Source organism: Aptenodytes patagonicus, chromosome 3 (genome assembly GCF_965638725.1).
Source record: "Aptenodytes patagonicus chromosome 3, bAptPat1.pri.cur, whole genome shotgun sequence".
Classification (NCBI taxonomy): Eukaryota; Metazoa; Chordata; class Aves; order Sphenisciformes; family Spheniscidae; genus Aptenodytes; species Aptenodytes patagonicus.
The window spans coordinates 76872901-76895589 of record NC_134951.1 but is presented as its reverse complement, the minus strand read 5'-3'; the positions used below and the strand labels follow the sequence as shown (position 1 = coordinate 76895589).

Sequence of the window (22689 nt, the reverse complement as noted above, 5' to 3'; positions counted from 1 at the left end):
TTGCTGGATTAATTTAGGAACAGAAGGGAACCAAATTTACTTGCAGGTGTTTGACAGGAATCCTGCAGATGAGGAGGTAATTTCATCCTCTGTTACCTGAGCCTTTTACGCATGAGGGCCTACGCTACGTCACTGCTCTTGCCTCCGCCCTCAGCCTGTTTGCACAGGGTGAGCTCAGCACCACCCTTCCCTGGCGTGCAGGTTCCAGGCCTCATTGCAGGGTGTGCAAGTGCAGGGAGGCGGTTTGGGTGCAAACACCCTGCGCTCACAGGGCCCCAAGCTGGCTCCTGGTGGGGAAGCCAGCAAGCCCAGCAATGGAGGGACGACTGTGGGTGCGAGCGTGGGTTACTGGAGTACTCCTGTTAGCAGACACCCTGATAAAGCCCTCTTTGTCCCACGAACCTCTTTGCCACAACACGCTTTGCCGAACAGAGGGGAGAAAACCTGAGAGTTTTTAGAAAAGGGGCACTCCCGAGATTTTACGGGGAGAAGACTTTGCTGCCGCCACCGGTAAAAGGGGGCCGGCGAGAGGAAGCCACCGGCAGGGAGCTGAAACTTCCCCGGCGTGAGCCCCCTTTTGACGCTCAGCTCCCGCTACGGCCGGCGCTCCGCCCCGCTCGCCCCGGGCGCTCCCCGGGGCACGGCCGTGCCCCGGGGAGCGCCCGGGGCGAGCGGGGCGGAGCGCCGGCCTCCCGCCGCCGCCGGCTGCCCCACGGACAGCCCACGCCGGCCGGGCGAAGAGCCGAGGCAGCTAGGGGGGGAACGCAGGGACCCCATCCCGCCACACCGCCCCCCCCCCCACGCCCCCGGTATCCCGGAGCGGCGGGGAGGGGTCGGGTCCCTCCCCCTGCCCCTCCCCGCCGCCCTCCCTCGGGCTTTTATAAGGCCGCGGAGTTTCCGCGTCCTGTGACTGCAGTCAGGTGGTTGCGGGGTTTCCCTCCCTCCCTCTCCCGCTCCCTCCCTCCATCCCGCTCCGTCTTCCTCCGCTCGCCTCCCCGCCCGGCGTGGGCCGGCCCAGCCGGGAGCCGGCCGGGGAAAGTTAGAAGAATAGTTGCCGGCTGAGAAAGTTTAGAGGCGGGAGAGCCGCGGCTCCGGCAGCCCGGCCTCCCCGCGGCGTCCCGCAGCGCTGCGCTCCGCTCCGCGGGAGAGACGAGGATGGCCGGCGGGGAAGGAGCGGGCTCCGGCGTGCCGGAGTGCCGGGAGCATCTCTTCAAGGTGCTGGTGATCGGGGAGCTAGGCGTGGGTAAAACCAGCATTATCAAGCGATACGTGCACCAGCTCTTCTCCCAGCACTACCGGGCCACCATCGGGGTGGATTTCGCGCTCAAAGTCATCAACTGGGACAGCAAGACCCTGGTGCGGCTGCAGCTCTGGGATATAGCAGGTAAGGGCCGGGGGCGGGCGTCTCTGCAGGGTGAGCCCCGAGGGGACAGAGGCCTGTGAACCCGGCTGCCTGGGGTCCCGGAGCCCGGCCTCTGCGGAGGAAAGTGTATTTTGACGGTGAAGTCTGTCTTGTTTTTCTCTTTCCCCCTATTACCTGCAACTCCTCTTGTCTGCGTTTGAGTCATAAGTAGAGGGAGGTCTCCATGTGGGAGTGAAGTTTTTGACTTTTTATAGGCTGTGTGTGCTCCTGTTAGCTGATGTTGTGGGGCTCTTGGCTTGGCCCAGGGTTTTACAGCAGTCCTCAGAAAGCTGCTTTGCTCTGCTTGCTGGCTCCAGGGCTCCCAGAGGGTTCCTGCTCGTACTGCTTCTCCTGACCCGCTTGCCCAGGCACTTGTGGCCTAGGTTATGACTGCTGCTTAAATTCATTCATGGTTAGGGCTCCGTAACACTTCTAGAGGAAATAAATATCTCTTCCAAGTAGGTTATGTTTAGTAAGCACACTTTATGGGTTAAAGGTATCTCAAATAGCTAAAATTGTTCTCAAAGGAAGTATGCTCAAACTTTGCATGTTTGGAGTCACCTACTTAATTTAAAAATAACTTGTGTCCCTGCAAAGTGGAGTGAGGGAATGAGACTTGTGTTATGCTTAGTTCTACATTCAAATCATGGGTTTGTGTATCAAAAAGGTACATTGAGCACATGGAAGCAGAAAAGCGCTGTTTACTTGTCCGAAGTATACATCATTCCTTTCCTATATATAGTTCAAAACTGTTCTTTAACACCTCTGTCTTAGTCTCCAACTGTATACCTATCATGGTTAGCTTTGCTTATACTGCGGTGTTAGATGCTACAGAGCAAACTGTTTTGCTGTGATCTTGTAAGAAGTCTGTCCCCTCAACTCCTTAATCATTTCAAGTTGGTATTACATTTCTAGTTTTGTGTGCAGCCCCAGCATTAACCTGCAGCTCTCTTCATCCCCCTCCACCACATTCAGAATATCTCTTTGGATATGGAAAAGTAGACTTTATTTTAAATGCTTGTGTTTAAACTTACACTACTGGAAGATACTAGGATAACAACTAGCAGTTACTGTTTCCGTGAACTCCACGCTTTATCAAGTGGAAGCTCAGAAAAGAGGAAGCGTAACATGTGGCTGCTGTAACCCTGTGACTGACCAGCTGTACGTCAGCTTCTGGCCTTTCTGCTCTAAAGGTTATCTTAAAACACTTCAAATATGATTCCTCAAACTAAAAAGCCTGCTTCTTACTGCCATATGCTGAAACATGCCATAGATCTTTCTGCTGCTGGCCTGTGGGACAAACTAAAATATTTTCTAATTGCTGTTCTGGAGAGCAAGTAAAATGTTGGCAAGCTTTCTTTTCTGATGTGTTCCTTTTACAGATCAGTTTTAACTTTCTTTAAATCAATTGGCAGTATTGGTGCAAGCTGGTACAGCACTCTGGATGTATTTTAGCAAGTCTGGGGTTCCAAAGGTTAAAGATGGAGACTATCAGGATCCTGGGGTTTGGCAGGCTGCCATGCTTGTGTTTAACTTCTCCTCAGCCCTTGGTTTCTGAGACTGGGGTAGGCTCTGTGCTTTGCCAAAGCAATCTGTTTCAACAGGCTAGGCAGAAACTTAGCTGTAACTTGTAACAAAGTTTGGATAGAGCCTATTTACGTTATGGGGAGTCCTGTCAATACACCCATGCATTAATTTCAAGATCTAGAAGACAGTATTTTTCACTCTTGATTATTGCCCTTAGTGTATCTTGGACGCTGCCAGGTGAAGACTGAGTTAAGAGCTGCTGATAAATCCCTGGAGCCTTGTGCTAATATTGCTGATAGATTGAAGAATAAAATTTTTCTTGTCACTGAAATGTCTATATACTATTCATAACACTTCCAGACCTATTGCAAATGATGCCCCCCTAAACTAAACGGGCAAAAATCTTCCTATATTACAATGTGGTACATAGTTTTGTATGAAACTCCTGACTAGTCTTTCCCTAGCAAAAATGAGAAAGGAAAAGACAACTGTTTTGCAATTTGCACTCCAAACTCACGTCTAATCTGGTAGTTCAGGCTATTTTTTGTTTCCAAGGGGCTGGGGGTCCTTCCCCCATTGAAAAACAAGACCAAGAAGAGAAGTAATCTTAGTCTTAGTGATATTTGATTGGGCTGTGCTTAGCCAGTGTGAGAGTAACAGTTCAGACTCCTGTAGAACTTGACATCTCAGTTAAGTGTTAATCATTAAAAATAAAAGGGATTTTAGTATCCATAAGGGTTGTTTCATGGTCTTAAAACTGCTGAAGTCCTTGACCCGGGAATGTGTTCTACAGCTTTCTACATCTATACTCATGAATATTTCTAAATGCCTGAGGATGTTAAAAGGTTTATATAGAAATTAGCCGGAGAACCAGGTTGAAGATGGCTTCCCTATAGTCATAGCGCATATTCCCTAAAGTACTTTGTTACACACTTTAATAAAGCATCTGAGCATGTGATAGTCATTCCCTTTTAACTCATCAGCCCAACTGTCTTCTGGCTTTCAACAGCTCATGTAGATAATTTTGTCTGCTGGTGTGTGCAGACAAAACAGCTTTAGATCTCTTCAAGAGATCTAAATCTTACGGTAAGTAATGTTACATGTGACTTCCCTGCAAGCAGTATGGTGCTGGCATTCTGCATTGTTTTTGATGTGTTTAAGAAAGCTTCTGAATTAAAGTCTAACCCTTAAGCATAGTAAGGCATGTTATTTTTTCACTAGATCAAAACTTGTACTTAACAGTTCATCATAAAAAGCTTTCCTCAAACAGCTGGGTGGTGCAATCTAAGGTTCCGTACCTAAATAAGTGATAAGAACTAACCATGTAGTTCAGTCATCAGCTAAGATTATAATGCAGATACTGTGCTGGTTTCTGGTGTGACTGTAGTGAAACTGATGAATGTTGTGCTGTATTTTGCCACGCAGCAGGTTCCTGAGTGACTTCAATTTCTTGTGCTAGCTGAGTTTTTTAGTGATTAGATAACTATCGGATAGAGCATGACAGTGTTACATGGCCTATGCTATTTTCCTGGTGAAAATAGCCTTCCTGTTGGAAGGTACAAAGTAATGCAAGTTCCTGGGGCAGGATCAAAGGGGAGGGGGTGTGAAATAGTGAAGGGGGAAGAAGGGTACTGTTGTGCCAGGACTTGTATATTCCAGAAATACTCGGTCATTTTAGTTTTTAGACACAAGTTGTAGTTTCTTGAATAACGGAGATGAAAAAGCTTGGGAGTAAGACTGATCAGTCACTGTCAAATTATTTTGGTTGCAGCATGAAGTATTCTGGAAGAAGCTGAACAGATTACATGCATGTTCATATAGGAGCAGAACTTCTAAACCTTAGCTGTCCGTAGGCATTACTCTTGTTTTTTTTTATCTTGACATACAGAGTTATGACAAAACTCTCTTCCTGGATAAATTCTGAAAGTGTTAGAACCAGGTTAACCCCCTTGATCAAAGGACATATATAATTGGCAAAATAAATAGGAGATAGGAATGAGTCATTGTGGTAAAGAGATACAAAACAAAGGAGTCTTAATGATAGGGAAGTGCTTTAAAGTCTATTTCAATATACTAGAGATTCCTACTTAACAAGCATGCTGTTTCAGTGAGTATACTGCACTGACCACAACATAGTATGGGAGGTGAATATAGCATATTGATGAAACTGGACAACTGTCATTGAAAGAACACTTGAAGACTTTCTGTATCGTAAAAACTTTTGATCTGATCTAAAAAGACCAGCAACTGAGTAGTGTTAGCTGCTGCTTTATGATCATGTTGGCTATCACTGTCAGTCATACTAGCCTGTACGAACATGCAAACCTCTGGAGGGCAGGGGTGGTAAAAGTCACAGATGACCACTTGAGCTTGGCTTTTCCTGAAGAATGTCACTAATGACAACTGGTAGACAAATTTGTTTTTAAAGCTTTGAGCAATTCTGCATTAACTTTGGTGTAATAGCACCCTTCTTTCAGGACTTTATTAGAATTTCTTTGTAAAAGTGTTTATTAAAACTGAAGTACTGCTGTAACTGGAAGAGCATGGCTATGAAATTGGCCAAACAGAAGAGGAATGATTGTACTTCGGTATTCTAAACATGCTCTACACAAGTGAGCATAGAGTGGAGGCAAGAGAATCTAGGCATAACCTGCCCCCAACTGTGTTTTTTTTCCTCACTGTTATAAAGATACCTAATGAGTATGATGAGGAAGGAAGAGTGAAAAATGTGTGCATAAATAACTGCATCAGAAATGGATGTGGAACTTGGAGCTCAGAGCTTTTTCAAAAACTGGTAAGTGATCTGAGGTTATTTCCTAGTTTATATGGTGATGGAGGTTCCAGCAGCAGCTGCCTTCATGTGGAGATGGGAGTGCTATCATTCTGGTAACAGCTGAGGCAGGTCAGAAAACCCCCAGTCAGGGTTGGAGAATCTTTTATGTGATTAAGTCCAGACTGATGAAAAAGATTTGAAAGACCTCTGAGTGGTTTAGGAATGCTTCCTGCTTGCACACATTTAAGTATAAATCTCATATGAGAAAAATTATTTAAGGATGATGCTGGCTGGAAACATGCAAGGCTAGCAGATAAAGTTTGAGGAGGGGAAAGTAGAAGGCCTGCTCATGTTGAAGGGTTTTGAACCACTGCCTTAGAAGCAGCAGAGGCAAGAAACAGAACTGAAGGTGTATTATAGGTTTCCTTCTACAAACCACCCTTCTGTGGGAAATCTTGTGTGGGTGTCCTTTCTTGTGACTCTTCTAGAACAGCTGAGTTAGTTATGAGCTTACAGCAAGTCATTCTCAGCTGAATCTTGGAGCTCTACAGCTAAGTATCCAAATAAGTGCTGAACATGTTAAACTTTTTTTTGGTGCATCTCCAGCCTTCAGACATCTCTGAATACGGACTCTGGATGTCAGCATGCTTTCTTTTTTTTTTTTTTTTGAATTCTTCTATTTAAGTCATTTTTTATGAAATGCTATCAAGCAAGGTATGGTTATTGGTCTTGCTGATGAAGCAGTTTCCTTCTCTTACCAGTGGGGTACTGAATCATTCATATTGGTGAAGGTTCTTTTGCTCAGTACTATATTATATACCAACTCAAAGTACTGTATATGTTATCTTGAACTAAACTTCTTAAAGCCTGTGTGCTGATGGAATTCCATAAGCATATGGGAAATGTTACTGTCTTGAAGTTGGTGTTGTAAGGCAGTTTAGTATGGTAATTTTGATTATGCAAGACAGGACTGTTCAGTTAATTTTCAGTTAAATGGTAGAATTGAGACAGATGTTCTTTGAGTGTCTTGGAAAAAAGCTTAGAATTTCTCCATAGGCTTTTCTAGGTGTCCTACAAAAAATGGGGTTAAAGATGTGATCTTGGAAGACCACCTGATCCCGTACATGCTTAAAAGAAAGTTTGCTGTATTGATCTTGCAGGTACTCCTAACTTCTGTCAACAATGGAAATGCACTTAGTGCTTGAGCTTCTACTCACTATGGAATAGATGGAGCTTCAGCCTTATTTTCAAGTAGATAAGGTTCATATCATATATAGCAGTTGCTCAGAAGCTTTATGCTTTCTACAAGATCACAATAAGAATAATTCCCTAGCACTCTGATACAGAGAATAAAGGATGGATGGGTATCCAGCAAATAGGCAGGGGGGAAGCTACCTTCAAGGGAAACGATACCTAAGTTCTTATGTGCAATACAGCAGACAGGAGGAAAAATCGTATGTATCACACAACATAACTAACTTTTGGGTCAACTTATGAAACAAACTAGAAATCTTTGCAGAAATCATTAACTTACATTGATCACAAGCTTTTTTGTGGCAAGTATTGGCTAAATTCTTGCCCTTCACGTAATACTGACTCAAGTAATCGGAAATTAAGCTGGTTGGACAAGTCAAGTGCATTACCCTTCAGAGACAAACTGGTGTAGACAATATTAAATATATATCTTTTCACTTTAATGTATGGAGTTTACATGAACGTAAATCAACGTTTGTCAACTCTCCTTGCATCAGTATTCCAGCTTCAGAGTCTTGGTGTCTTCACCTTATTTACATCTCCACTTTGCTTCTTACTAGTTTGGTTTTCTTTATATGCACACCAGGACAGGGTGTCACCAAAGTGCATGTACACAAGCACAATTTGAGTTAGCAAGTGCCGTAAAGGGGTTGTTCTAAACTGATACCTGTCTTCTGAAATGCAGGAAAAACTTAGCTGCCTGGTTTCAAAAAAGGCTCCAACATGCTGTACAGAATAAGTTTCTTCCTTTCAGTAGTGAGCAAGGCCACTGGGATTTGGTCTCACAGCTGTTGGAAATACATTCCTTGAACTCCAGTGATAACCATTGCCTTGCCTTGCCTTTGCAGTCTTTTGTAAACTGTTCCCTCCAAATACTCACTTCAGAAGTTCTGAAGTGTAATATGCCATGTCAGAAGGAAGTGATTTGCAGTAAGGGAATTTCTATTTATATCTTCATATGAAAGCATAGGAATAACTCTTGTGAAATTTTTGCAAGTGTTAAAGCTAGCATGACCAGCAGCAAGCAGTGACTACAAAGCACAGCATGCTTCTCAAGCTACCTGTGGTAGAACGTTAGATGTTTGAAGTTCTCCTCTGGCTATGGAGACACAGAACAAAGGTAGATGGGGTGGTAAGATAATGCTTTGAAAAATGATGGGATTTCAGGGGTTTATAGAGCTTATTTAGAAATAAATATCTTAACTCTGTCTAGAGAAAGTGTAGCAAACTTTCAGTAGCAGTGGCTTCTAGATTAGCAGCAAATGAAAACCAGTATTCCTTATTGTATGGATTTTAGCAGCTTTTCAAATAATAGATTAAAAAGCAGCCTCTGAGTGTCACTGCAAACAGCTTACGGGAACTTGTTCTTTAAATGCTCCCAGGCTAGAGTGCTGGGTAGAGCGAAGTGGCAGCTATTTGATACAAAATTCCAATCACACACAATGTGCCATGACACATTGACCATTTTAGAGATTAACATTTTTTCAGTCTTGTGATAAAGTTGTTCTTGAGACTTTAGAATTGTTCTCCTGTGTGCTGTGAACTGCTGTAGTGTCATGCAGCATCACTGTTAAGTAAACAGTACAGCTCTGGCTGCATGACAGTGTGCCAAAGGAGATGGATTAAAGGGTGTCAGGCATGAACATGGCTTAACTCTGGCAGATGACTTGTTTAAGTCTAGTTAAAGCAAGGTAGGAAATACCAATTCATGCTGTTGCTGGCACTAATTGGACTATGTCAACTTTTTCTGAATACTAATGCAAGGAGAGTTTTTCCATACATGCTCCATTTGACAGCTAATTAGAAATCACTTAGCTTGGTTGAACTCTACTTTTCTGGGGATGGAAATCTAGTGCTTAGTCAGGGACTTCCTCTCTTGTTAATTTGCTGTCTATCAAAGATGCAAGCAAAACAGGTGAAAATTTCTTATACAAACATGACTGTCATACCTTCTACATATAATACATTTGAAGCTGGGCAAAGCTAGTTGAACTGTAAGGGCAGGGTATTGCAAGATAGTAAGCTGTTAAAGTCAGTTTGGACAATCTTAAATCGTTAATTAGCCCAAGGCTACAGGCAGCAATGAAGAGTTTATCAGTCTTGCTGTAAAATTCCCTGTGAGAGCTGTGCAATTGTTTGAGGAAGGCTTTCTACCTTTGTGAAAGAGAATGGTGTACTCTTCCCATCTATTAGATGATAGATGTGGTCAGCGTTCCTGGTGGAAATCGGGTGTCTAACTTCTGAGCACTTGCACGTCAGTGCTCTTGCGGTTTCACTGGTAGTGAACAGGACTGTCCTGCTTTAGAATAAAGTATGATGATAGCAAACAGTGAATGGAAAGACTACTCACTGATGTTGAAAATTCAGGTAGCTAACAAATTATTAGTTTAGAAATTGGCTTTGTTGTGCAATGAAACTTTAGAGCAACCTACTTCCTACCATTTCAGAATGAAATAGTGACTTCTAAGAACATGTGAAGACACTTTGTGTTATGATCTAAACAATCAAAATACTGCTGCACCTGAACTGATACTCTTCAGTGACTTTTCAATGACTACAGAGTAAGTCTCTTGTACATACTGTATATAGTATGCTGTGGATGTCAGGTCTCCGTCAGTCTCACTCAGCAGAACTGCTTCAGCTGCACCCTGCCACTGTCTAATATGTCTATAGACATAACCAGAGTGCCAAAGGTCATCTCTTAAGGTAAAGTGGGAGTCAGTTAAACAGGGATTAACTGGCTGGTTACCTTTCCCCCGAAGACTGTTCTTCTGAAGGGTTTGGGACAGTTACTGTTAGGAAGAGGTCCATCCAGTGGTCAGTCAACTTTCCCACACTATCCTTAATAAGAAAGGACACCAGCAATTCACTTAAAATCATCTGAGGCTGCTTTTATCTGTTAAACTGTAAGAGCTGCAGTCAGTGAAACTATTTCTAGTACTGTCTAATACAGGAAGATACAATATTCCTGTAGTTCTTGCTTTTTAACCTCTTGGTGTTTGTCACCAGAACCACAAATACCAAATATTATTTCCACAATGGTGGAAAGTAAAAGTCAAGCTAGACATGCCTTTTTTAACTCTTACAGGTTTCTAATATCTGCTAGAGCTGCTAGTATAGTTCAACACCTCTGTGGTTTAAACACTTGGCAACTTCACACTATTAGCTTAAATGGGTAAGAATGAGGAGTGGAGAGACATCTAGTACTGACTGTCTCAGAGTCTGTCTACTCTCAATCTACGGCTGCTACCCATGTGAAAAAGCAGGTAGACATACTTGAGCATGTCCTGTAATATTGATAGTGGTTTGGTTAACCTACTTCTTGCTGAATAACGGATTCAATCTAATTGGGTAAGACAGTTCTGGGACAAGCTGTGCTGGTTTGGGGAGAGGGGGGAATGCTGTCAGCAGTGGTAGCTTGCCAGTAGCATATTGATATACCTGGCTAAAAAGGAGCCTCAGTCAGCTCACACCTGACCCAGCTAGGGCTAAGATATACATTAGATGTCTGGAGAACTGGGAGATGCATCCTCAGGGCAATTCTGATATTTACTGTATTGAGCCAAACATCCAGCTGTAGGACCAACAGGCATCCAAAGTGTAGTCTGTTCTTGCCTGTGGCTCCTAAAGGACTTAGGTGAGTTTTGAAAGGGACAGTGATTCTAACTCAGTGAGAGGATTGGGCTGCATGCCCAGCCATTTTGGATGGTGCTTTAGCTTAAATCTACCACACTGAATGACATGAAATTTGCTGAGAGATGGAATTGTAAATAAGGAGCTCAGATATTCCCTGATATTAGTATGTGAAAGCCTGATCCTAGAAATCCAGAGAGTTGGAGAAAAATCTTTTGTAAAGCAGCACAACTGGAGCAGGGAAGAGTGCTCATTAGGTTAGGCCTTCCCTTGGCAGAAAGAAGACTGGAAAGAGGGGATTTCACTTACTGTTGAATTGGGATTTTTCCTGTCTACATGAATAAAAGCACAATGTCTCATGGTCCAGGAAATTGTCTGAAACAACTAATTTGTAGAGTTTGGCACTGAAGTCTAAATAGTGGCACTGTGCTTGCACACTGTGTGGCTAATAAGGTCAGAGTAGTTGATAGCAAGGACCTAAGAGCCATGATGTTGGCAGTCAAATTAGAGTTAGTCTGGCTGTCTCTAATGACTCTCCTTGAATTTTGGTATGACTAACATTGACTATTAGTGGTCATGGTAAATAGTTGATCTGAGAACCCTCCTCACGATGGAAGGAGAATGTTCAAGTATTCCCAGACTAAAACTGATTATTACAACCATTCACTATAGTTTAATAAGCATCCTGTGATGCCCGAGTTCACAGTGTACAGTACCTGTTGATAGAAAAGCAGAATAACTGAAACACTAGCAGGATGCTACTTCTATGCATTTTTTGAACTCTCTTAATTTGATCACTAGGTCTCTTGATCATTTTCTTCACTACTGGAGTATTGCTGGATAGTTTTTTTGGCTTGGTTTTCTAGATTAGACTTATCCTGTGTGGTATATTCCTTCTTTCTGTTGAACTTAAACTGCCTTTTAAACTAACTGAACACCGAGTTTCAGCATTCTGAAGGACAATGTTAGCAAGAGCTGCTTGGCTTTATTAATAAACTGAGAACTTTTTGCTATTTATCTGACTTGACAACTCTGGATTATTGGGTCCAGGGAAAAACTGCAAAACTTCGTTGCAGTGGTCTTCTAGTTAGCAGCAAACGACCTTGAAACAAAACTCTTCTGCTGTTGTGCATTTGCTTTTGCATGACTTTAGTCTAAACTATGCATCTCTAGTTTAAGATTTGATGTGGAACTACCAAATGTGTTAAAATCAAATTTTGAGCTCTGGACACCCATTAAGCTGATTAGCCTGTCAAAGATAACTTAAACTAACATTACTTCAACAAAAGAAACTATTTGTTCTATCATTCTTCTAGCTGTCAGGCTTTTATAACTCTTGGTCATCTTTCTCTTCCTCATTAATGGCACAATTTTTGGAGGATGTCAGAACTGCTAGTCTCATCTGAAAGAATTTAGACTTTGTCCAGTTGTCCATCAGTATTCCTGATGAGACGTTAAGGGTTTAAATGCAACTAACAAACTCTGGCTTCTGAGTTGTGTGGCTTCAGTATAGAATAAGCGTAGATTTTTACAAGGTAGGGGAACTTGTGCTATACTATTGGTATTGACAGAGATAAACCAGAATTTACCTTCACAGCAAAAAAGTATAGCTGGGGAAGCTTAATTTTATTCTCCTCAAGTAGGTTTCTGTTAGTTCCCATAAACTACATATTAAGACTTCTAGGTATGGTAAGTAGTCTGGGAGAACCCTGACAAACTCTATATCGTGCATATCCAGCAGTCATTTGTACATTTAACTTGCTTTTTCTAGCCTCAATTCCCATCACACAGGAGGAGTTAAGAGCAAAAATAATGGTAGGAGTGTAGAGTAACTCCTGCTAAATAAAAGCAAGAACTGCCACAATAAGTCACACTGATGTGATAAACAGGACTCTCTTGTTTATTCCTTACACTGGAAAAGATTGCTGTAGAAACTCTTTAAAATGTACTTCAAGGCGAGGTTGGCAGTGTCTGAATCTTATGATGATAACTTATCTTTTGCAGTGAAGTAAAGGACAAAGGTAAAGCTTCTAATGTCAGACCTGGCTATAACTTTTTCATGTTGATTTTAACTTATGGTTTACTCCTGTTGCATTGTAAACTGGAAAGCAATAATAGCTTCCAAGCTCTGATACAGTTTTAAACTAAACTTAATTCCTGTGGTGCTGCTGTAGGGAACTGTATTAGTTCCTGATGCATGACACTATGCAAGTATTTCACTTAATGTTGTTGCAATTACTGGAAAATATGGTGACAATACGTGCTGAGTCATTTAGATGTGAAAACTTTGTGGTTGGAGAATGCAGAACTTTGCATTGCATGCAGCCACTTCTATACCCCCAAACAAAAACTCTGATCCCCATGACTGCCCTGTAGCTTAGCTCCTCATCTATACCTGAACCCCTAAGGCACAGAGGAAGGATAACTTTGTGGTACCATCAGGTCAAGGCACTAGAACTACCAGAATGATTAATCCTCTGTCCTTTCTGTACTGCTGTAGTAAGCAAGTAATTTTCCTGTCGTCTTCCTTCCATGATTATACACGCTGGAGATTTTAAGTCTAGTTTCATCTGATCAATTTTAGCCTTCTTCCCCTCTGGAGGTATGATCCACTCTTGGTATGGCTCAACACTATTCTCATACATGGTGAAATGACTACAGCAAAAATTCTGCTGCACATAGGAAAGGGAATGACAAATCCCTGGCTGAACTGAGCATGGCAAAAATTGAGTCAATTTAGATTTAATAACCAAAATAGAGAATGATGTTCACACTCCAAACTTTGGAGGAGTGGTGTGTTCTACAGTTTGCTTTTTCTGTATGAGTGTTTTTGTAAGCAGAAAAGCACTTACAAAAGCTTTGCCTGAAAGTCCTGTTAAATTTTCAAAAGGCTGTCTAGAATGCTCTGCATCCCCTACAAGAAGCTCAGCCTAAAGCATGTGCATTGTCAGTAATAACAGGATTGTAAAGAAAGTCTACTCAGTTTATACTGAATTCTCTTCCTGCCTCATGCCATGTACCTTTTACCACAACAAAACTCTTACCTCTTAAGCCGGCCATGTATTATTGCTTCTGTCGTCTTTCTATGGAATAAAAAGAATACATCCATCCTCATTAGACCTCCAGACAGGATGGAAGAGCAGTCATAAGCTAGTATGCAGGTCAGATCTATTGTTAGTGGATGTGAATTCTAGAGGTGAAAGCAGCTCTGTAAAAAAACCAAAAAAACAAAAAAAACCAAAAACAAACCTGTTTTGGAATTTGGGCTACTTCAGAAAAGGGCAGCACTCATACTGGAGTGTATTTGACCTATTAAAAGGCATTCATCTGTAGTACTACAGTGGTGTTGAGCTTGTGTGTGTATTTTAGGGGTAAGGGGTATCAAATCCTCCTAATGTAAAGCTTAAATCTAATAAGTAAAGATAGAGGCTTTTATGCTGATATGCACAACAATTGTCTACTTTCACCCAATTTTAAATTACAGAAGAATATGTAATTCCAAATCTAAAACTCATACTATAAGAGCAAAAATTTTGACTTCTATTGATAAAGCCAGCTAGAAATAATACTTAAATGATTGTTCTGGACAGCTGAAGCCCATGCTTTCTAAGTGACTGCTATAGAGTGCAAAGCACAGTTAAGCACAGGCTTACGTTCCTACCAGAACTGCTGTCTTCTCACACAATGAGAAAAGCTACTGTACAAAGCTAACCTTGGCTTCTGCATTATTCCAGAGCTCCTGAATCTGCCAGTTAGCACAACCCTACTTGCAGTGGCCTCTCTCCTGATCAGGACCCCATGAGGGGATTCAGCTAGTCTGCTGCTCTGCCACAAGACTGTCATTGCCTTTCTGGTATAGCATATCTGGCTTTTACCAACAGGGGAAGGGGCTGCCATGATAAAGCTTCATGTAGTCTGGGGGATACTGGGGCATGAGAAGTCACTGATGTCAAGGAAGCAACTGGCAGGGAGTCTTGGTTGATTACCAGTCAGTGCAGCTCTCCAGCTCATTGTGTATAAAGGCATTGGGCCAGATGTGTGGGGAAGACTGACCATGGCAAGATGATGGGGAATTCTCTTGGAAATGGAATTGACAAACTTATGTGAGTGATGACCAGACTCTCTGGCCCAGGCTAGGCCCCCTGTTATTTCTTTAAGAAGAAACGTTTGGTGGTGTTTAGGACTCTTAAAGTTTGGTTATGATATATACTTTGTAACTTTGTTTCTTTTCTTTGGAAGCTATATGTGACCCTGTACTGCTTCAATCTCTCTCCTACACATTAGACCCACTGTGTTGTGCAGGCTTCAGCAAGAGTTATGGCCACAGGAGGCTAGTATGGCCTTCTTGCTTAACTGTTTATCTTTAGAGCTTTTTTGGATGGGAGAGCAGTAGACAGGAAGCGATTCAGTCAATGGTAATGTCTTTTACTGTGGTAACTGATTACAACCATGTTTACCTACAGCATGCACAGCTATCTGAGAAATAACTGCCCGATAACCTTTTTCCACATTTTCCAAATAACTTAGTTTTCATATGTAGTGATTATGCTGTCTCTATTCCTTGCTGGTAACAGTCTAGCACCCCTTTCTGCAACTAATAAATACAACTTAACTTTCTTATGTAAACGTCCATCAAGTTTTTGGAAAAACTTATAGCCTTAATTAAAAAAAGACTGAAATCCCCACAGATCTCCAACTGAATAGGAAGGACTAATGGGACTGTTCCCTCACTGCTTCAGATTCATGTGCAGTCTCATGTAAATAACAGCAAGTGGTGTCCATTTCTAGACTATTTCGGGGCCAAACCTGAAGAAATCTTTCTGTAGAAGACTGAGGTTGGTACAGAGCACTGTAGACCTTGAGATTACACTGTTTGTTTTGTGGGCCTGTCCTATGGTGTGAAGGGATATACTGCCTGAATTGGACACAAGACTCAGGGCTTTAGCACAGTTGGAAGTGTTCCCGTATAACAGGAATCAATGGTGAGACTGACAGCTAAACAAATGGGGAAGCTGAGAAGGAGCTCCTCATAGCTCGTGTGGCGCCATATGCGGTGACTGGCTTAATATAACTAAATTGGACCCTGTGCAGCTCCATTTAAAAGAAACAAAATCCCCACAATCTAAAGGTAAAGCTTCTTTAGATGTGGCACACTTGCTCTGCAGAAGTAGTAAAGCCTTCTGGCCAAACTCTTTCCTACTGGTATTTGATTAATGAAAACAGTGGGCACATGGCACAACAATTTGTGGTAAGGCTATACCAAAATCACCTTTTAGGCATAAGAATCCAGCCTGGAAAGGCCTAGGGAGACAATGAGTTACTTGTATACAAGTTATGTGTGCATTGTTAGACTTGTCAGCAATGTGCCTTTTCCAGTGACATAGTCAGAGATGCAGGTTGGTGCCCAGCTTGCTGGCCTTAGAGTCCACAGCATAAATGCTGCTTTAAAACTTGAGCTTTGAATATGGAGGAAAGAGCTTTCCTCTTCCATGCTCCCTGGTCTCAAACAGGGGATAATGAGCTGGTAGTGAAGAAATCGTGTAATTTCCACTCCTCAGAATATGCTGGCTAGTGATGCTGTTTTATGCAGCATCATACTTTAAAGTTGAACAGCCAGAAGTAAAGTCCTCTTCATAGACCTTTATAGTTCTCTGGAACTTCACTGTAGCTGCTGCTGCTTTTCGGCAATTCTATCAGCTGCTTAGTCAACCTCTTCTGAAAATGTCTATCGGGAATGAGCTAATCAGTACACTGAAGTACTGACATTAAAATGAGGCCACTGAGCTAGAAGAACATGCTGCTGAACAGGATCCCTTGTCAAGTTCCTTCACCTAGTGAATTTCCAGCTCTTTCTGAGAAGATGATAATACCCAGTTCTTCTAACTGTTTGTCCTTGCTAATCAAAGGCAGATTTGAATGTTTATAAAAAGAGGATAACTATGTTCCAATTAAAATTCTTACTTTCTCTATCTGTTCTAAAACTGCATATGCACTAAATGCTAAAAGTTGAAGTGATGATACACTGTAAAACTGAATTATAAAGTACAGGGATTACTTCTCCCAGTGAAGATTTCTGAACAAAGCAGAAAGCTATTTTAGTTGCCTGAACTTCCCAAGCAACATGCTTGCACTTGACACTGCTATGTCTACTCCAGTACAAACACAGCATGATGGTCTGACCTTCCAAACAGAAGAATAACTGAACTGGCACTCTATACTTGAAATGTAGACTGACTGCAATAGTTGTACTTAATAAGAAAAAGCTTTAGTTGACTATACTCACTGACCATTGGTTTTCTTGATTTTTTTTTTGTGAATAATTGTACTTTAACTATTCTAGTCATCTTGTATCAAATCCTGGGATTGCTGTAGAACTCCTACAGTTGGAAATTATTCCAGAGAAGGTCTCAGACTTAAAAGATGAAGTCAAAGATAACAAGTTTAGCTAGAACTGTTAAACTAGCTCCTTTTGAGCTTGTCCCTAAGAAAAAAAATCTAATATAGGTGACTTCTTCAGAAGATGCTTTTAAGGCTGTTAGCCTCGGAGCTTGTAGAAACCCTTGTTGCTCACCCTTCAGAAAGTCTCTGGGTGTGCTTAAGTCTCTAGCTGAAGTGATTAGGTTTATATCTAAATCTTTCAGAAGCTTTTCTGAGGAAAGAATTTATGTATAGCTGTGCTGGTAGTGTTGTTAGGCATTACTTCTCAAAGAACGCTACTCAACAAATAAGTTTAAAAAAAAAAATCAATGTGGTATTTGGGATTGCAAACTGCTTTTAGGATCTGACTTGTATGATACATATAATGGCTGTTACAATATTGCTTCTTCTATCCATTGTATGAACTATATGACTAGACCTAAATGCCAAATTCCTCTGTACTAACCTGGTACAGAAGCCCACTTACACTGACTACAGTTCATGCTTAAATATAAATATACTCTCTCACTGTCTTCTCTTTCAGGCCAGGAACGCTTTGGAAATATGACCAGAGTATACTACAAAGAGGCAGTTGGTGCTTTTGTGGTCTTCGATGTCACAAGAGGCTCCACTTTTGAGGCTGTTTCAAAATGGAAGCATGATTTGGACAGTAAAGTACTACTTCCTAATGGCAGCCCTATCCCTGCTGTTCTTCTTGCCAACAAGTGTGACCAGAAGAAAGATGGCAGCCAGAATCCTTCTCAAATGGACCAGTTCTGCAGAGAAGGTGGCTTTGTTGGATGGTTTGAAACCTCTGCCAAGGTGAGCATAAAGAGGAAACATATTTTAACTTTTCTAAGTATTGGCATAAGAACGGATGAATATAGTCATGTGGGAAAGAAAATCATCAAGTATAGGAAGCGACAGTCAAGTCTCCAATGTTCAGCAAAAGTTGGAAGACTTGCAGCATATTTAATTTAGATTAGAACTGCATTTGAAATTCAGAGAACCTTAAAACTAACTGGAAAACTGGATTAACTGAGTTTAAGCTTTTTTTTTCCTTGCACGTGTCAGGATCAGTGTCATTCTTCAGATGTTATTACTACTAAACACTGATCAAACTATCCAAAAGATAAAAGTAATCTTTAGGTGCAGGTTTTTAAATTGCAGCTTCTGTCTTCGCTGTTGCATGTAGGAAGTAGTAAGACTCCAGAAATGAATAAGCTGTTTGCTGACTTGTTACTACCCACCCAGATGCTAATGTCACTAAAGCACTTTCCTATTTTATCAGGCAGTGTCAAGACTGAACTGGAGAAAAACAAATTGCTCTGTGTATTAACTTAAGCTAAGAGAGATAGCTACTTTATTAAAACAGATAACTTTGAGGAACTTCATATACTGTACAGTTTTAGTCTACAGACTTGGTCAATACACAGATAAACTTGCAGTAACTTAGTTGAAAGTGGAATCCAACAGTTCCTTAAAACCCAATTTATCCTTAAAATGGAAGATTCTTCTAGATGAAGACAATGTGGCTGACAGACCAAATTACTGGTCTGATTAATAACTCCTTTATATGGTAAGCTAAACCTCAAAGTCCCTCTTTTCCCTTGGCTTGCCAACCTCCTTTAACTGTTGCTGATGAACTGGCACAAAGTGATGTGTAGACAACTCTTAAAGGAAATAAAAGTCTGTAGGATGAATATGATAAGAAATAAGGTAACAAGCCTTCTCCTGATCACTTTAAGGAAGAAGGGTACACAGTGACAGGAATTGGTTAAATTAGCTAGTAATTTGTTTGCATTTGAACAAATAATTCCCAAACCCACCTATATGTTACTAAAAACTGATATTTTAAGGCTCTTCGTACTCAAAGAATACCAAGATTCTGGTTTGGGTTATGTCTTCCCTGAAGCTTCACCTGTCCATAACACTGCTATACATAAACTTCAACATTGGTTAAAAATAAATGCAAGTAACATTGGAGCAAAACCTAATGTGGAAGTGTAGTGACAGCTTGCGTTTTGGGTGGTGTTTAAGACACGACAATGTAAAACAAGGTTCTTGGTGCAGAGAAAAGTCCAGACAATATTGGTCCTAGTTCAGTTACGAATTGACCTGTTAACTACCTCTTCAGAGTCCTAAAAATAGCTTAGCAAAAATTCAGGGCAGCTTTCTTGTTTTCTAAGCATACCAAATCAGTTTATGATTTTAAGTCCTGCCCACTTAAATATCCTGATAATCTGCTTTTGCCTTTCTGCTGGAACTGATACTTGAATCTTCAGTCTAGTCATCAGTAATATAGGTCCCACTCCCTGTGGATTAGGGAGAATATTAAAGGCAAAAGAACTGCAGAGAGTATAAATATTCATAGAAATACCTTATGAACATCCTTACACTAAAATGAGGAGAATCCTCCTCCACTTTGGGCAGGGAAAAGTGCCTACCTGCAAGCTGCCAGAAGCGGTCTGTGGCTGACACCCACAAGCTTGTGAAGTGCAGTAGTGATGGGTCAACTGTCATGATCTAACCTTGCTCATGTAGAGTTTAGATCTGCAGTTACGGAGACAGAAGAGTGCACTGGGGTGGTATTTCCTTTGGAACCAAAGACCAGTGATTCCAAATGTGGCAGCCCTGTGGTGAGCTAACAGGTGGCCCAGCCAGCTCAAAGCTGTGGCCAAAGGCCCCTTGGCATTGGCCAGCTTGGCCCCTCAGTAACTAAGATACCTAGAGCTGTATTTCATCAGGTTATCCTGCATACACACCTTTTAGAGTGTATGTTAAGGTACTTTTCAAAGCATGCACAAGAAAATGTAGAGTGGCTAGATGAGGTACCCTGATTTAGCTGAGGTTTTGACACTGATAGAAAAGGTCCTTTTACATAAGTAAGTGCATCCAAACTGCAGCAGAAGCAGAAAAAGGCCCCAAAAGGTAGAACACTACTATGAACAGTGTAATTGCCTATTATCTTTCCTGATGCAGAAATGCACTTTAGCATTTGTGAGTCTTCCAAATGCAGGTGACATTTATCCCCCGACTGCATACTAGATTGGAGTCGAAGTATCCTATTTGTAATATGGGTGAATAACTTTGTCTCAAACCTTTCTGGTAACTTTTTTCAACAAGCAAGTGTATGAGCGATGACCTAATGCATCTAAGCTGTTTGTGTCATGCTGATGAGATTGTAGAAGAGTTTTTTGCGTTTGGCCAGCTTCTAATAGGAATGTGTGACTACTTAAAAAAAATCACTGACTTTTTTGCTTTCAATGTTTTTAGGACAACATCAACATAGATGAAGCTGCTCGATTCTTGGTGGAAAACATCCTTGCCAACTACAAAACCTTTCCTAATGAAGAGAATGATGTGGGGAAACCAAAACTGGACCTAGACCCATTGAAAGCAGAGAGTAAATCACAGTGCTGCTAATGCTACCACTCATCAGTAAATGTGATGGGATGAGCAGCAAGACTGTTCTTAAACTGCTGCTATGGTGCTTGCGTTGTGACAATCCATATGGGGTGTCTGGTATTATCTGAATAGGTGATTCTTGTGGGTGTTTGCATACTTGGTTTCATGCTAAACAAGAATATCTTGTGCGTTATCATTCCACTTGCTTGAGTGGCTGCGTCTAAGTCTGATTAGTGTCGTCTTACTTGAGAACATAAGGTAGTGTTTACACTCCTAAAAAGGAACAAAGACAACATTCAGTGTCTAGTTTGCTTCTAGGACATATGCTACATTCCAAATAGGACTCACTTACGGTTTTAGCTGAATAGACACTTGCACCTTTACAGTAAACTTTTCCTTTGTCACCAGTAATGTCCCACTTTAGCCTGACTTCTCACCCACACACTTGTCCCTATTTATTATCCCCCACCATGAGGATCTGTCTCATTTCTAGTTCTCCTGGATCGAGATATCCCAGAAATCTTGAAGGGGCCAATGACAGATGGGGAGGTATCTTACTTAGTGTGTTCGCTAGGACTGAGTGAAGTAGATGGCTCTTACCACCGAATAAGAACAAGATGGGTAAATGATTGTACTTAACAGGGGAAAGGCATGGTTATAGAGATGCTAACAAAAATGCATCTCCAACCATTGAAGGCAGAATATTTTCAGCTAATACTTTACATATGAAACACATTAATGAATATAGTTGTACTGCTGGCACATAGTTACAGTAACCTCACCCATATGCACATCCAGAAATAAACATTCAGTAACTTTTTCAGGCACTAACACTGAAAACTTTACCAAGAGTTTGTAAATATCTTACTGTCCTGTGATAATGAACTTGCTTCTTTTTCCTTCCATCTTGAGATAGTTCTGAATACCATGAGGGAGGTGAGAGGTCTTGAAGGAAATAGCTTGACTGGTTATTGTTAGCCTATCAAAAAAAAAACTCCCCAAGCTCTAACTTTTTCAATTTTAGAACAGTGCTGCACTCTTCTGACTACTTGGAGCTGGTGAACTGGCTTACCAGTCTGTAACTCTGTATACTGAGATGCTTATGTTTCCTTGTTATAACTCATGTATTTCTGGCAGCAAATGAAGAACAAAAGGATTAGAGGGATTTCATGGTTCTCTAATACATTTTGGAACTCCGTCTCTGCTTGGCTGAAAGGCTTTGAAGCTCCTCTTTATTTTAAGGATTTCTTCTGTTCTGGTACCTCATTACTACTGACTTTAGAAGCCTTATCTTGCTTGGTCTGATGGTGCTGATGTTTACTTAAACATCAGCATGAAGTATGTGCCAGATTGGATATACTTTAATCTGTATTTAGATTTCCTAGGCTGTCTTTTTTCTAAAGAGTAACATACTTTTTAAGAGACAAATAAATATGTTTGGGCATCTTATCTGTGTTGTTGGTGTATGCTTTTGAGAACACGAATCTTCACATCATGTGTCCTACCCTATACACAAATGCTTTCATTGACATTTGAAAACAAGTTTATCTTCTAGTAGCTGCTATGTTAAAGGCTTATTTTAAATTACCACAGTAAGGTTTGGCATTAGCTAAAACTGGGTTTAACTACCTTAGATTCATAAGATAATTCAGATGAAAGGGTTCTTACGAAGTCTTCTAAGCCAACATCCTTCTCCGAGCAAGGTCATACTAGGGTGCTCAGGCTTTCATGGAGACTGTATGGCCCTGGGAAAGTTGTTTCAATGCCTGACTGTCCTCATGAGAGTTTATCTAGTCTGAACCTCTCAAATGTCAATTTATGTCCATGGTTTCTCATCCTCCAACCATGTACCACTCTAAAGAATGTGTCCATTAGGCTTGTGCAGATTTATTGGATACTTAAAGCTTGATTGCTACTTTAATTTTTTTTTTTGACAGCCTGTAGCACTTCAGAAAGGAAGCTGCACCCCATCCATGTTCCTTGCTTGCTGGCTTGTTTGAGTTATTAACCTTTCTAGCTAACCTGGAACTACCATAATGTTCCCATTCAGTCACTTGCAGAACAATTCCATTTAGACTGTAAACTCACTTTTAATAAGCTGTTTAATCTCCAGCATACTGTCTTTTTCTAAACTTTAATTATAGCTGCACAAATCTAGTAACTAGCCAGTAGAACATGTGCATAGTCTGTTTATTTGATGCTTCTTGAGTAGATCAAAACATAAGTCTTGATGACCAGTCAAACAAGGTGTAATTTCATGTTCACTTGGCTTCAA

At 41.2% G+C, this 22689-nt stretch overlaps 1 protein-coding gene across 1 annotated transcript; it reads left to right on the top strand.

The window, feature by feature from the left end:
- Positions 1 to 937: 937 nt before the first annotated feature.
- RAB32 (RAB32, member RAS oncogene family) lies at positions 938 to 21863 on the top strand. Its single transcript, XM_076333898.1, has 3 exons — positions 938 to 1384; positions 17551 to 17828; positions 20283 to 21863. The coding sequence occupies exons 1-3, from the start codon at positions 1156 to 1158 to the stop codon at positions 20430 to 20432; spliced, it is 657 nt and encodes a 218-aa protein (XP_076190013.1). The 5' UTR covers positions 938 to 1155; the 3' UTR covers positions 20433 to 21863.
- The last annotated feature ends 826 nt before the right edge of the window (positions 21864 to 22689 follow it).